The 17,405-nt window shown below is 41.5% G+C and overlaps 1 protein-coding gene across 1 annotated transcript in view; it reads left to right on the top strand.

The window, feature by feature from the left end:
* GNA15 (G protein subunit alpha 15) overlaps nucleotides 1-10,858 on the top strand; it is a 55,398-nt gene extending 44,540 nt beyond the window's left edge. The window contains exon 7 of the mRNA XM_069964438.1: nucleotides 10,504-10,858. Coding sequence (XP_069820539.1) covers nucleotides 10,504-10,733 — 230 coding nt within the window. The 3' untranslated portion in view covers nucleotides 10,734-10,858. The remainder of the gene's footprint in view (nucleotides 1-10,503) is intronic.
* Nucleotides 10,859-17,405: the final 6,547 nt, after the last annotated feature.

Here is a 17,405-nt window from a genome sequence, read left to right as displayed (position 1 = left end):
ATACCAGACCTGACCAATACCGCCATACTGTGACTGGATAACACCGCCATACCAGACCTGACCAATACCGCCATACTGTGCTGGATAACACTGTCATACCAGACCTGACCAATACCGCCATACTGTGACTGGATAACACTGCCATATCAGACCTGACCAATACCGGCAAACTGTGACTGGGTAACACCGCCACACCAGACCTGACCAATACCGCCATACTGTGACTGGATAACACCATCATGTCAGACCTGACCAATACTGCCATACTGTGACTGAATAACACCGCTATACCAGACCTGACCAATACCACCATACCGTGGCTGGATAACACCGCCACACCAGACCTGACCAATACCGCCATACTGTGACTGGATAACACCCCCATACCAGACATGACCAATACCGACACACTGTGACTGAATAACACTGCCATACGGGTAAATACAACCCTGCAGGTATACAGGACACTACAGGTATACAGGACCCCAAAACTATACACTACAGGTGCACGGGACCTCCACAAAACTATATACTACAGGTATACAGGATCCCAAACTTTACACTACAGGTATACAGGACCCCAAAACTATATACTACAGGTATACAGGACCTCCACCAACTGTATACTACAGGTATACAGGACCCCAAACTATACACTACAGGTATACAGGACCCCAAAACTATACACTACAGGTATACAGGAACTCCACCAACTATATACTACAGGTATATAGGACCCCAAACTATACACTACAGGTATACAGGACCTCAAAACCATACACTACAGGTATACAGGACCTACACCAACTCTATAATACAGGTATACAGCACCTTCACCAACTCTATACTACAAGTATACAGGACCCCAAATATACTACAGGTATACAGGAACTCCACCAGCTATATACTACAGGTATATAGGACCCCAAACTATACACTACAGGTATACAGGACCTCCACCAACTCTATACTATAGTTATACAGGACCCTCAAACTATTTACTACAGATATACAGGACCCCCGAACTATATACTACAGGTATACAAGACCTCCACCAATTATACACTACAGGTATCCAGGACCCTCAAACTATAAACTACAGGTATACAAGACCTCCACCAACTATACATTACAGGTATACAGCACCAACTATATACTACAGGTATACAGGACCCCCGAACTATACAGTACAGGTATACAGGACCTTCACCAACTGTACACTGCAGGTATACAGGACCTCCCTCAACTATACACTATAGGTATACAGCCCCCCCCAACTATGCACTACAGATATGCAAGACCCCTAAAAACTATACATTGTGGGTATACAGAACCCCTCTAACTATGCACTACAGGTATACACTAATTCCACTGATTAACTCAGATGAAACAATACCTTTAGCTTGGCCTCCTGGGCACCTTAGAACAAATCTAATTAACACACTGACACTTTATACTCGGGCAGTCCCGGGTACATTTTCTAGTACTAGATAAAAGCGCTATAAGCCTGGGAATGGAGCGATTTTAAGGAACATATATTTGTTAACAATGGTTTGAATTTTTTACAGGCCATCAGATACAATAAAAGTTATACATGTTACCTATTGTTGTTATCATAACGACTTGAGGAACATCCATAACAAGTCAGTTTTACCCCAGTGCGAATGGCGTAAAAACAAAAAACCCCTAAATAAAAAAAATGTGTTTTTTTGTTCAATTTCACCCCAACTTTTAATTTTTTCCTGGTTTCGCAGTGTACTTTATGCAAAAATTCAGCCTGTCATTGCAAAGTACAATTAGTGACGCAAAAAATAAGGGCTCATGTGGGTCTCTAGGTGGAAAAATGCAAGTGCTATGGTCTTTTAAACACAAGGAGGAAAAAACGAAAACACAAAAACGAAAATTGGCTCCATCCTTAAGGGGTTAAAGCGATACTGTATTCCCCAACCCACTCCCCCCAAACCAGTGGTACTGTCTGTATGATGAGAGTAAGCCCTTCCCAGTCCTGTCTTATAATATGTGCCCAGTGCCTAGGTTAGGGTAAAAAGCAATATTTTAATCTGCAGCAGCCAAGTGTGGCGTGTGACGTGTGGCGTGGCCTAGAGTGTCTGTGCCCTAGACCTCTGACGCCTCTTTTCCCTCTCTTCCTCCCCTCACTCCTCAACATTAGGAACGTTTCTGGGCAGGATTTCTTCTATTCATCGCTTGTCTAAACAGTGCACATGTGCATTAACAATCCGAAGCAGCCCATTCGCACTGTTTAGATAAGCAATGAATAGGAGAAATCCTGCTAGGGCTGTTCCTAATAATGAGGAGGATGGTAAGAAAGAAAGGAGAAGCATCGACACATTGACTCGGCTGCTGCAGACGTAAGATTAAAAGAACATTTTTTACCCTAACTAAGGCACTGTGCGCATTTTAAAAGACACGACCGGAAAATAATTACTCTCATTAAGCGGACGGTCCTAGTGATTTTGAGGGATGGGTTTGTGAATAAAGTATCGCTTTAACACTATGTCCCTTGAGTATATACAGTGGAGAAAAAAAAGTATTTAATACACTGACGATTTTGGAAGTTTTCCCACCGACAAAAAATCAGGTATGTAATTTTTATCTTAGGTACACTTCAATTGTGAGAGATAGAATCTCTTTTTTTTTAAAATCCAGAAAACCACAGTTTGATTTTAAATATTTTTTTTTTTTTTTTAGCATTTTATTGCATGAAATAAGTGTTTGGTACAACAAAAAACGAATAACATTTGGTACAGAAATCTTTGTTTGCAGTTATAGAGGTCAGACGTTTCCTGTAGTATTTGACCTAGTTTGCACACACTGCATACAGATCTTCTCCAATTTCAGGTTTTGTGGCTGTCTCTGGGCAACATTGAGTTTCTGCTCCCTCCAAAAATATTCTTTTGGTTTAGTTCTGGGGACTGGTTAGGCCACTTCAGGAACTTGAAATGCTTCTTATGGAGCCACTTAGTTGTCCTAGCGGTGTGTTTCGGGTCATTGTCATAATATAAGACCCAGCCACGACCCATCTTCAATGCTCTTACTAAAGGAAGGAGGTTGTTGGCCAAACTCTTGTAATACATGGCCCCATTCACTCTCCTTTCAATGTGGTGAAAGTACCCCAAAAGTATGATGTTTCTACCCCATTCTTCCCAGGTTTTGAGGTTGTACTCATCCTTCTTTTTCCTCCAAACCTGGCAAGTGGAGTTGATACCAAAAAAAATTCTATTTTGTTCTCATCTCATTTTCATTCAATAAAATGAACATTATTATTTAAAAATTAAATATTTAAGTGTGACTTTCACACTTTGTGTACCTATGATAAAAATTACAGACCTCTCCATTCTTTGTAAATGGAAAAACATGCAAAATCGGCAGTGTATCAAATACTGATCTTTTTCCCACTGCATATACATCTTTGAATTTTGAATCTTGTGAAATCTTAAAAAAGAAACTGAATCTTTTTAGAACATTTTTAGTCAAGGCCTAAAGGACATAACATCCATAGCAGAAAAGACACAAAGCATAGCAGAGCTCTGTGGACCACTTCATTCTCATGGTGGGGGTTGTCCTAGATAACACATCTATTGATTCTATCTCCTGACACAATAATAAGTTAGAAGTTTAATGAGTTTCATAACCGAACAAACAACTAGATAGTTATCAAAATCTAGATAAAGATATCAATCAAACCTTTTTTAACGTTCTTGGCCATGACTTTATATAAAAAATCTGATACTACTAACTGATGGGCAGTAAAGTGTGATTAATATCCCCTATCTATTTAAGATATGCATTTTCCCCACTAAATGGACATGATAAGTATAATTATAATAGGCATGAGTGTTTTTGCAAACAGAGGAGTCACTTGTAGAAAATACTGCAGCAAAGTGGGAGTACGTTATACAGCTAATGGCCCTATTTCACGGGTCATTTAGAGGAGCAAACGAGCGCTCTCAGCGCTCGTTTGCTCCTCGTTCCCTGCTCGCTGCCGCCGCTATTCAACACGGCTGCAGCGAGAGGGTGAGTGCGGGAGGGGCGGCGGGGAGCTGCGGGGGGGCTGCCCAGGTGATCGCTGATCGTCCGGGCAGCCCATAGGATACAGCAGCGTCTGCTGCCGATGCTCCTATTCAACGGAGCGACGGCAGCAGATCGTTGCTGTATTAGTCGCTTGTTTTTCAACATGTTGAAAAACAAGCGACTGCAACGATCAGCCGACATGAACAATGTCGGCTGATCGTTGCATTCTATTCCACGGGACGATTATCGTCCGTAGCGGCCGATATCGGCTGAATACGGACGATAATCGTTCCGTGGAATAGGGCCTTAACTGAAACAGCGAGTGTAGGAGGGTGCAAGTGTTTTGGATCTAAATTGTGTTTTTGTCTTAAAGGGGTTATCAGTAGAGATGAACAAATTTTTCAAATGGTTCATGAATTTTTGGTGTAAAATTCTGAACTGAACCATGCAAAAACAGCAGCTACACTAGTGGGACTATTAGGGCTCTTGTGCAGCGAAAACTGTACAAAACATGCATTCTTTTGCTGCAAAAAGGTGATTTTTAATGTCACATTAATTTCTATGGGTGAAGCGGGTGTTTCAAGTGTTTCTGCGTGTGATTTTGCGGCATAACTCCACAACACACACAAATAAATGCATCAAAAGCGACACCAGAAAAGCCTGCTAAACTCCAATAGAAAGCTGCATCTACATCTCTGTTTCTGCCCCTAGGAGCTGTGTCTGCCCCTGTGTTTCCTCCCCTGGAGAAAAGTCAAACTAGAGTAGGGGAATGTATGGTGGCAGGTTCGCAGAATGGTGCAGTTGTTTGTCAGCGAGGTGCTTGCCAGGAGTATGGCCATCCACAAGTCCTAATGGGGGTGGCTTGAGGAAGAGGAGGATATGCCACCATATTTCCACTACCAAGCAGCTACTGGGAGGCTATTGAGTCTGGCTGGGATGTGAAGGCAGTTCCAAACAATCCACCACCACTACCATCATATTGGGAGTCCTAGTGGTGCATAGAGGCCACCTGGCTTTCCGGAATGTGCAGCAGTTCCACTAAGGCTGTTCAGCTTTCCTGAGCGTGCAGCAGTCCCACTGAGGCTGTTATGCTGTCTTCAGCCTTCTTAAATAACCCTTAGAGGCCGATCCACAACTACTCTAGCATTATCTTCCCCCAGTCCAACTTAATCTCATGGGATAGGGTACCAGGACAGGAGTGGTATGTCAAAATATGTCTGGAGTATCCGAACCCAGTGTATTGTGTCCTCTGCAGTAATAGGCATCTATATAGGGGTTTGACAAAGGTAAAGGCTATGGCTTTTTAGGGGACATCCTAGATGTCCTACTTTGTTTGTGAACAGGAGGTCCATAAAAAGGACAACCTCCTGAAGTACCTGCATAACCTGAACCCAGTGAAGAGGTGGAGTATACCCCTATGACCTCAAACGGGTGGGTTGCCTCTGGAGCCTTTGGCTGTCCCCACAGAGTCAGAGGAGTATGACGAGAAATATCCCCTGCCCCAATGTCAAGGCCTGATTGACACACCTAAGTGCCTGAGCCTGAAACAAGAATATGGAAGCCACTCTTGAGGCCTTTGCACTGGGCCCACCAGTGTATTAAAATGGCCCTGACAGCAGGTCCAGGATTGTGGAGAATAGAAGTGCATGGCAGGGCAGACAGGTTCTGGTAATTAAATAGTTAATAAGGTTGAAAAAAGACAAGAGTCAATCAAGTTCAACCTGCAGAAACTCCACTGTGCAGATCTAGAGGAAGGCAAAACCCCCATGAGGCAGATGCCAATTGACCCATCACAGAGAAAAGAATTCCTTCCAGACTCCAAAATGGCAATCGGTGGAGAACTCCATTATTACAGGGACAGACAGGATGATTTGCCACAAAGACTGAGATTGTCAAACAGTGTGTTGCCTTCCTAGTACTAGATTTCAACACATTGTGGATAGTGTGGGGTATTTAATGTGGACATGTAGTCAAACCCCAAAAATAAGATGATAAAAAAGTTCCTTCCCGACTCCGAAATGGCAATCAGAATAATACCTGGATCAGCGTATCACCAGGAATCTAATGCCCATAACTTGTTATATTATATTTTTCAAGAAAAGCATCCAGGCCACCAATGAACTTATTTTAAGAATCAGCCATGACAACCTCATGTGGCAGAGAGTTCCACAGTCTCACTGCTCTCATAGTAAAGAATCTGGGAGACGTTTCCCAGGAGTGGATCAAGCTTTTCCCAGCACCCGGGGAGAACCGGCATGGTTCGGCAGTGAGTTACAAGGAAGCAGGCTGATGATGAGCGGATTGCAGAGATAAAAAAAGTGCTGCACTTTGTTATTACTGTAAATTTGCTCATCTGTAATCACACCCATCATCTGATGCTATCACTATTGGTATTCAAATTAAGTTTATGCCTATGTGACTATAAACTTAATTGTCAGACAAATTATAACCCCACATATCTCAGGAATGGAAAGTGTATGAAGGATATCAAGGTGTACCTCAGCTATTTTATAATAGTAACTTATCATTTTTGGAGGTTGGCTATAGGTCTTCTTTAAGATACTAATATAGAAAGACAGTGAAGAGGCATTAAAAGCTACAAAGAAAAAAAAATATGGTAAAAAAGCTAAAACCATTAAAGCTGGAGAAAGTGAGAAAAAAGTGAAGACGGAGGGTGGAATTGAAGAAAAAAACAACTATACTAACCAGGTTTTTTTCCCAGTGTAATATAATACTATGTAAAATGCAGAGGGATTTGGTAAACTCTCCATTACATGTCTCCTGTCTAACTTAGATTAAAGTGTAGCACCGCTTAAAGCGACTCTGTACCCATAATCTGCCCTCCCCAAACCACTTGTACTTTTAGATAGCTGTTTTTAATCCAAGATCTGTCCTGCGGTCCGTTCGGCAGGTGATGCAGTTATTGTCCTAAAAATCAACTTTTAAACTTGCAGCCCTGTGTCAAATTGCTGTGGCCTAGAGTGTCTATGCCCTAACCTTGTACCACCCCTCCATCACTTCTCCCTGCCCTCTTAACCATTAGGAAGCCCTTGGCAAAACTTTTCCTATTCCTCACTTGTCTGAACACTGCACAGGTGCTTAACGAGCCAACTCATGTGCATTGTTCACACAGGTGTTGAATAGTAGAAAACCTGCCTGGAGCATTCCTAATGATCAAGAGAAGGGACAGAGAGGTTGTGCAAGGTTAGTGCCACGCCACTCTAGGCCACGTCAGTTTGACACAGGGCTGCAAGTTTAAAAGTTGTTTTTTAGGACAATAACTGCATCATCTGCCAAAGGACCCCAGGACAGATTTTAGATTAAAAGCAGCTATCCGAAGGTACAAGCGGTTTGGGGAGGGCAGATTGTGGGTAAAACCTGAAACACCAGGTCCAGATTGCATACATCCCTGTGTTGTAAGGGAGTTAAGTATTTTGATAAACAGACCCTTATTTCTAACATTTAAGGACTCTATGATAACAAGGTCTGTTCCCTCACGTACCCAATAGTAACAGTGACCTATTCAGAGTATGTACCATTAGTAACCATTTTCTGTTTCCTATCAACAATAATAACATTGTCATATAGAGCCAACAAGTCCGTTCTTAATTCCCTCAACATTTACCATTGAGGGGCATTTGTCTAAATGGGTGGGTTCAGCTTACTTTTATCCTATGCGTATGGCTTTACTCAGACTGCTAACAAGTATTGGAAACATTTCTCAGATTGTACTATGAAAGGCAAACGGAAAATGATACTTTATAGTAGTTAAATATAATAGATTGTGCTATTGCCTTAAATACGTGTGTGCAACTCCACCCATACCAGGAGCAATGTAACATAATGATAGCATATTAAATATAGAGGAAGGTCATTCTCACATGAGATTTTTATACACTGCCCTAAAAGACCTCCTTTACACATACAGAGGAGCCTGTGGAGAAATATGGGTTGACAAATAGTCAACCCATAGAGCATGCAGCTTTTGGAAAAAAAAAGCCTTGCTGCCTAAAACAAAGCAAATATAAAACAAAGTCGTAGGTAATGTTAAACACTGGCCGTTCATGGCAGAATGGCTGTTGTTTGTAGTGTGTGACAATAGCCTACGTGTGACCTTACCAGTTTTATTACAGTGCTTTCAGAGCCTACTCACTTGTGATACTTACTACATGGTGTTCTATTGTCTCAAAGGGGTTATTTAGGCATCAGTTTTTCTTTATTCTACTCTCTTGGGTGAGGATTAGAAAACAAAAAAAACATATACTTATCATCAGGACTGTGGAGTTGGAGTCGTGAGTTGGAGCTAGTTTGGGCTGGTGTTAGAGTCAGAAAAAATGTACCAACTCCGACTCCAGCTTTAGAAAAATCTTTCTAAATTTTATAATTGAGTCTTCATATGAATTTTATAAAAGTTCCTCATCAATTTTATGTTCTATCAATCTAAGGAGCTTAGTAATTAAAACCAGAAAAACACTTTCTTACATACATGTAGTTAGAAAGGATGAAGCATTTCCTCCATATATCAGTGATAAAGCACTAGCCTTATTAGATAAGGTGGTCCAAGTAATATATTCATAATAAAGCAGTGGCCTTAATACATAAGGGTGGTTGGGGAAAAGTTGGTGGGCAGTAATTGGCAGTTTGTTTCTGAGCTGGAAGAGTCCATTGTGTGGGGGTAATTCTGTGCTGTTTCCTTTCTGAAAGCTGGATGATTGTATATGAGCAGCAGTGTAATATAAAGACATCATGTGTAATAAAGAGAAGGAGAAGCCATAAGTAGTGTAGTAGTAACCTCTGATCTCAGTGTAGTATGTTCTCTCTGGAAGAAGATTGTGTTTTTCTTCAGTGTGCTATGGCTGCAGAAGGCTGCATGTGTTTGAGAAAGAGAGAGAGGCAGAAATTAAAGGGGTATTCTTGGCAACAGGGAAAAATCCAGGGGGGATAGGGGATGGTGGAATCATAATGAAGAAGTTCTATTTACCCATCCCCATGTCCCCGCAGTGCAGCAGCATGTCATGTCCCAACTCAGAAATGTCCACTCAGCCAGTCAGTGAGTGAGGTGGGACACAGCTGTAGCCACTGATTGGCTGAGCAGGTAGTTTATGTGGGGCTGCAATGATTCAGGAGTGCGGACACTGACAAAGAGATGATAAATCTGGGCCTATGTCTAACCTCTATATCAAAGGTATCTGGCATTGTTAGCTGTTTTCCTTCGTATATGGTGAATATTTAGTTAGAAACAGAAGATTAGTTAGAAACGGAAGATTTTCAGCAGGAAAGACCACCTGCTCCATCTAGTCTAGTTTTGAGTTCTTCAGGAGATGGAGGCTGGAGACTGGCTGCATCCACTGCACACATAGAGGAAAATCTGCTTTACATCTTTGCAGTATTCTTCCGGAGGTTGCTTCAGGATCATGTAGGACATTATAAAGAAGCTGCTGAGCCAGTTCTACTTCTACAGTTCTACACTGATTTGATAAATACTACTTTATGCTAGTTTTTTTTATATTTTTAGTGTGACAAAAAGTATTTTTATATATTTTATATATATATTTTTACATTAATAAAGAAAAATGATTTTAGACAATGTCCCTCATTCTTTCAGTAATATATATAAATATATATATTTCCCATATGCATCCAAAACCACGCCCTAATGAGGTTACCATTTCGTGATGTTGCTGATAATCCCACACTCCACCAATCTACAGAAAGATTGCATACAAATGGAAGAAATCAAAGATCATTGTTCCTCTTCCTAGAGATGATCATCCAACAAAAATGACGCCAAGAGCAAGGCACTTAATAGTCCGCAAAATCACAAAGAAACCCAAGTTAACCTCTATGTAAATTAACACCTTTCTCACATTGGCTGATGTTAATGTTCATAACTCCACCAACAGAACTGAAAGGAGAAACTGCCTGTCTGTAGTTTACTTAAGATACTATACCATTAGTAAAACATGGTGGTGGTGGTGGGGGGGGGGTAGTAACATGGTTTGGACCTGTTTTGCTGCTGGGCCAGGGCAGCTTGCCATCATTGATGGAATAATGAATTCTGCATTATGCCAGCAAATTCTAAAGGAAACTGTCAGGACATGTGTCATTCGTGAGCTGAATGTCAATAGAACATGGGTTTCTGACCTAATCTAATAGCACTTAAGGAACTGGAAATGTTTGGTTCATAAGACACTGAAAGGAAAGGGTCACATACTTTTGCTACTTATAAATATAAAATATTGTATCTTTTTCCTGAATAAATAAAGGATTACGTGTAATATGTTTGACTTATTTGTTTGATTTAGTTCTATTTATTTACTTTGTATTAAAATCTGATGTACTTTACGGTCAAATTTTTGCAGAAATGTAGGAAATTCTGAATGTTTCACAACACCACTGTAACTGCAGAACTGAATGATACATATCAATTATTTCCTGTAAAGTTTTCGCATCTTTTTCTCTCTTATCTAGGGCCTCGTCAGGATGCTAAAGCTGCTAAAGATTTTATTGAATCAGCCTATAAAGAAATTTTTGAAAAGACAAAGGTCCGAGATATTTTTGAGAAGGAGAAACTGAAAACCGATCGCATCCTATATCCTCATGAGACCTGTGCCACAGAAACAGAAAACATCCGTAAAGTATTTAATGACATAAAGGACGATGTACTGAGGAAGTTCCTAATAGACTTTGGAATTGTATGACGAATGTCCATGATCATTTACTCTTCTCTACTGCATCTGAACAGTGTCCCCAGCCAATTTGGACTATCCAATGTGTAAAGCAAAAGAGGACATCATTAATATGCATTAAATTTTTTTGACCAACATCTTGGAACTTGCATGCACATTTCACTAACAAAACAAGGGCGGATACATTCTTCATGAAACTCAGAATGGACTTCAAATAAGGAAATAAACTTGCTGGCTAGTCATTTATTTAGGCATTTATCAATATATTAACAATTGCACAAACCAGGCAGCTGCTTATGGGTTGTTATTCTTTTTACTCAAAAATAAGAAACAGTGTCAACTCTCCACGTGCTGTGTCTGATTTTGGAGCAAAGCAACATTTTGTGGGGGATAAACTACATAATTAGACACAGCTTAGAGAGAGGACTGGTTTTGTTCCTGGGAAAAAAAAACTTTTCTCATCCTAGACAACCATAGTTAAAGGGAATCTGTCAGCTCCTGTGCCCTACCTGAGGTGCTGACAGTGTGCTGTAGCTGGCAGTCTTCTAGTGAGCATAGGGCCTTTTTGGTAATTTTCCGTGCAGCGGATTATGTGCAATCTTACGTCTCCTGCTGCACTAAAGAGTCACAGAGCAGTTGTTCGTGCCACACTCTGGCATGCATCTTCCTCCCTCTTCATGAATAATCAATGCTGCCCGGCCTCCTGCTCGCTCAGCTGTCAGATTGCAGATCAGTCCTCTGTAGGCAGTTTATGTCTGAAAGAAACACTCAAATATAATTGAATTTCTTCTCCCTAATGTGTTGGAGCTATGTGTCTAGAGACCTGCCAGCAGTTCATTTTCTGGTTTGAACCCCCTGATGGAAATTCAATAGACGTCTTTTTTTTCTCATTATTGTATTATTTTTAAGGCTATGTTCACAGTATTTTTGCTCAGTATTTTGCAACCAAAACCAGAAGTGGATTCAAAACACAGAAAGGCTATGTTCACACACTGTCGAAATTGAGTAGATGGCTGCCATTTAATAGCAAATAATTGCTGTTATTTTAAAACAACATCCAATATTTGCCATTAAATGACGGCCATCCGCACAATTTCAACAGTGTGTGAACATAGCCTTTCTGTGTTCTCAATTCACTCCTGGTTTTGGTTGCAAAATAATAACAAAAATACTGAGCAAAAATAATGTGTGTGAACATAGCCTAAAAATGATACAATAATGAGAAAAAAAAGACATCTATTTAATTTCCATCAGGGGATTCAAACCAGAGAATGAACTGCTGGCAGGTCTCTAGACAGGGGAGTTACCCCTAGACCACAGCTCCAACACATTAGGAGCTGAGGGTTTCTTTCAGACATATGCAAAACAAGAGTCCGTGGAGCCTCGGTTGTGAGTTTAAAAACACGGGATAGCCAGATATCTCTAGCCCGTTGCCACGGGGCGCCTCCATGATGGGGAGAGCACCACACCACCCTAAAAGATAGCCCCTTAAGTCCCACTCGGTTGCGAGTATTGGAACATAAATAGGGAAACAACAGGGTGGCCGCTTTTTGTCAATGTCTAATTCAAGGTGCGAGTCTTGCAATCATGACAAGGGCTTGCCAAGGCAGGCATCCATCCACAGACAGCCGTTTCGGTGTTTTTGCCCCTCGTCAGTGTGGAGCAGGATTCTGGCTAGTTGGGGCAATGGCAAATCGACCAACAAAACACAGTAATCACTGAACTCAAGGAGATCAGTAAAAAAATTTGATTTGTCACTGCCCCAACTAGCCAGAATCCTGCTCCACACTGACGAGGGGCAAATACCCCGAAACGGCCGTCTGTGGATAGATGCCTGCCTTGGCAAGCCCCTGTCATGATCGCAATACTCGCACCTTGAGTGGGACTTAAGAGGATATCTTTTAGTGCTGTGGTGCTCTCCCCATCATGGAGGCACCCTGTGGCAACAGGCTAGAGATATCTGGCTATCCCGTGTTTTGAGACTCGCAACCGAGGCTCCACGGACTCTTGTTTTGCATATTTACATTTTTGGGGGCATCAGTGGAGATCCATCAATGGAGTGAGTAATTTTTTCACTGATCTCCTTGAGTTCAGTGATTACTGTGTTTTCTTTCAGACATAACCTGCCTACATAGGACTGCCTACATCTGCAATCTGACAGCTGAGCGAGCAGGAGGCCGGGCAGCATTGATTATTCATGAAAAGGGAGGAGGGGGCGTGCACGGAAAATTACCAAAAAGGCACCATGCCCACTGGGGCCGTGAGCTACAGCACACTGTCAGCACCTTAGGTAGGACCCAGGACCTGACAGATTCCCTTTAAACAAGTTTAAGGCTATGTTCCAACACAGTATTTTTGCTCAGTATTTTGCAACCAAAACCGGGAGTGGATTGAAAATACAGAAAGGCTATGTTCACACACTGTTAAAATTGAGTGGAGGGCAGCCATTTAAAGGCAAATAATTGCCATAATTTTAAAAAGTTATTTTGTTTTGAAATAATAGTCATTTTTTGCCATTAAATGGCGGCCACCCCTTCAATTTCAACAGTTTGAAGATACTGGAGCCTTTCTGTGTTTTCAATCCACTCAGTTGGTTTCAGTTGCAAAATACTGAGCAAAAATACTGTTTACTCCCTTATTTGATCCTGCACTGATCCCTCTTCAGGCTCTTATTGGTATCCCGGTCAGCAGCCTCAGCAGTGATTGGCCATACTACTGGCATCATGGCGCTTATAACTAAACGGTGAGGTCAGCACTACAGCATGTGACTGCTGAGGCGTTCATGTGCTGTCCGCTCCAAAAGGAAAAGTGGGTACTGATCAATACTGAATCAGAGTGCTGAAAAACTATTGGATTGTTATTTCAGTTTGTTTGGGGTCCTGAATTTTTTTACAACCTGGACAACCCATGTGAAGTGAAAGTCGCCCAATACACATGTAGTAAGTAATTTATTAAATGGCTAAAATGTCTTTTTAGGCTATGTTCACACTAGGTAAAACAACGGCCGTAGTTTTCACCGCCGTTGTTTCAGTCCGATTAAAAACATGCTAGGAGGCAATGTTAAACAACGGCCGTAGTTTCACGTCTATCCCGTACGGTCGTAATTCTACGGCCGATGTTTTGGCCTCGAAATAATGGCTGTTGAAAATAACGGCCGTTGTTTTACGTAGTGTGAACATAGCCTTAAGGCGCATATGAACTTAAAAACGTAAAATCAATGCAGCAAATAGTGTTTTTGCGCATATTTTATTTCCATTGGGCCTTTCTGTACCTTTTGCGCCAGAGGGACAGGCAGGGAGTATAATGGGGGGGTGCAGCAGCACGCAGAGGGGGAGTGCACAGCATTTATCATTTTTCCTAAGGAAAGGGGCTCTGGTGCTGGTGCTCACTGGATTTATGTAGAGGCAGTGCACCTCTACATAAATCCTTAGAACTCTGGCGCCGCAGGGATATTTTAAAGCCTGGCGCAAAAAAACAAATAAATGACACCCGTTATGTTAATACCTAGCAGTTAAGAATTTCTGCAAGAATTTTTTATTTTTTTTGCCTCTGCAATAAGATAAATACTTGCCTGCCTACTGCAGTAATTTCTTTTGGTTTCCTATGCATAAGTCTGCCAGCAGTTCATGCTTTGTAAGGCGTGAATACCTATACATTTTTTCCTGTCCTCTTCTCCTCGCCCTACAATCCCTGGACTAGATTGTTTTGTCATGCACATTTTTGTCCTTCCTCTTCTATCCAGCTGGGGGAATGAATGGGGAAAGCAAAAGTGAATAAAGCTGGGACATTTTTTGATTTTGGCCGCAGATTGCAATTATGCTGCATGGTTTTTCTTACAAGTTTCACAAATATCAGTGTTAATAAAGGACAACATGTGCTCCCTGCCACTGTTATACCCCCTTATAGGAATTCATGTACATCCGCCACAAAATTAGATTGAAAGTTGGGATGAAATTATATCACTTTGACACAAACTGTTCTGTCATCTGGCGGAAAGAAACCAAGCAAAGACTTGCATGCACAATAAAGACATCTATAGGTTGTCAGCTGATGATTAAAAAGTCTTTATTGTCTCTATTGCCCATAGAAACCAATCATAGCTCATCTTTCATTTTACCACAGCAGAAATAAAAGCTGAGCTATGATTGGTCGCAATAAAGAATGCTTTTCTGATTTTAACACCAGGGTCTTCTTGCTATACTGTACCTGCAAGGTACATCCTACAGATTGTACTCAATCTCAACAAATATAGATAATTTTGTAGGGCTTGTCAGGTAAAATATTTTTGCAATTACAATTATTTAATAATTTTGTTTCCTTAACAGATGGTGTAGTTCATGGCTAGCTGGGTGCAGTAGTGCATACGCCTGTGCAGCATACTCACTCAATGATCTGCTTCAGTGATACAACGTGCACGAGAATGACTTCTGACATTAAGATACAACTTATCTAGGGAGCAAGAATGTTTGATCACTTTACTTTTATTGTCATTGCAAATAGCAGGTTAACTGAAGAATTAGAGTTTAAAGGGGAACTCCAGGTAGAGGTTAAAAAAAATGAAACTTCTGCAGAAGCATAATGCATTACTTACCTATCTATTCCAGTTTTGAAACTACCAAAAATCCATTTGTTTGGAGGGTTTTTGTTCTGTATTGTGTTTCTGTACTTTCTGGTTAAGCAGTTCCCAGAATGCAGTACTAGTTCCAGAATGCAATGCTTTCCCTCAGGTGTTCATCACAGTCCTCCACCCTGCCCATTCCCCACCCAAATCTGTTGCAGAACATCTAGGCTGTGTTCACACATTGCATTGCAGTTTCATTGTGTTACTGAATTATTGGCAGTACTTTATCATTTCATTGTGGTCCCACCCACACAGCACACTGTATTCTCTACCTGTAGCACCACACAGCACACTGTATTCTCTACCTGTAACACCACACAGCAGGCTGTATTCTCTACCTGTAACACCACAGCACACTGTATTCTCTACCTATAACACCACACAGCACACTGTATTCTCTACCTGTAACACCACACAGCACACTGTATTCTCTACCTGTAACACCACACAGTACACTGTATTCTCTACCTGTAACACCACAAACCATGCTGTATTCTCTACCTGTAAACACCACACAGCACACTGTATTCTCTACCTGTAACACCACACAGCATGCCATATTCTCTACCTGTAACACCACACAGCACCCTGTATTCTCTACCTGTAACACCACACAGCACACTGTATTCTCTACCTGTAACACCACACAGCACACTGTATTCTCTACCTGTAGCACCACACAGCACACTGTATTCTCTACCTGTAACACCACACAGCACACTGTATTCTCTACCTGTAGCACCACACAGCACACTGTATTCTCTACCTGTAACACCACACAGCAGGCTGTATTCTCTACCTGTAACACCACACTGTATTCTCTACCTGTAACACCACACAGCACACTGTATTCTCTACCTGTAACACCATACAGCACACTGTATTCTCTACTTGTAACACCACACAGCACACTGTATTCTCTACCTGTAACACCACACAGTACACTGTATTCTCTACCTGTAACACCACACAGCACGCTGTATTCTCTACCTGTAACACCACACAACACACTGTATTCTCTACCTGTCACCCCACACAGCACACTGTATTCTCTACCTGTAACACCACACAACACACTGTATTCTCTACCTGTAACAGCACACAGCACACTGTATTCTCTACCTGTAACAGCACACAGCACACTGTATTCTCTACCTGTAACGCCACACAGCACGCTGTATTCTCTACCTGTAACACCACACAGCACGCTGTATTCTCTACCTGTAACACCACACAGCACACTGTATTCTCTACCTGTAACACCACACAACACACTGTATTCTCTATCTGTAACACCACACCACACAGCACACTGTATTCTCTACCTGTAACACCACACAGCACGCTGTAGTCTCTACCTGTAACACCACACAGCACGCTGTATTCTCTACCTGTAACACCACACAGCACGCTGTATTCTCTACCTGTAACACCACACAGCACACTGTATTCTCTACCTGTAACACCACACAACACACTGTATTCTCTATCTGTAACACCACACCACACAGCACACTGTATTCTCTACCTGTAACACCACACAGCACGCTGTAGTCTCTACCTGTAACACCACACAGCACGCTGTATTCTCTACCTGTAACACCACACAGCCTGCTGCATTCTCTACCTGTAACACCACACAGCACACTGTATTCTCTACCTGTAACACCACATAGCACGCTGTATTCTCTACCTGTAACACCACACAGCACACTGTATTCTCTACCTGTAACACCACACAGCACACTGTATTCTCTACCTGTAACACCACACAGCACGCTGTATTCTCTACCTGTAACACCACACAGCACACTGTATTCTCTACCTGTAACACTGATATAGGAATAAAGTAAAGATTTTTTTGAATATTTTTTTTTTCTTTTCATTTTCACACACAAATTATGATCAAGCATCTTTTATCTTTGAGGTTGAGCGCCACAATAAGGAGTTTATCCGATACTATCTTACATGAGATATACTGTTTATGCAACGTTTTTTCTCCAGGTGGGATTGACAGTGCCGGTTTTGATCCTCTCTGCCGTTTAGCATCATTTACTTGTGTT

Source organism: Dendropsophus ebraccatus, chromosome 3 (assembly GCF_027789765.1).
Source record: "Dendropsophus ebraccatus isolate aDenEbr1 chromosome 3, aDenEbr1.pat, whole genome shotgun sequence".
NCBI lineage: Eukaryota > Metazoa > Chordata > Amphibia > Anura > Hylidae > Dendropsophus > Dendropsophus ebraccatus.
The sequence above is the reverse complement of the archived record's forward strand: the minus strand, read 5'-3'. Positions and strand labels throughout refer to the sequence as shown.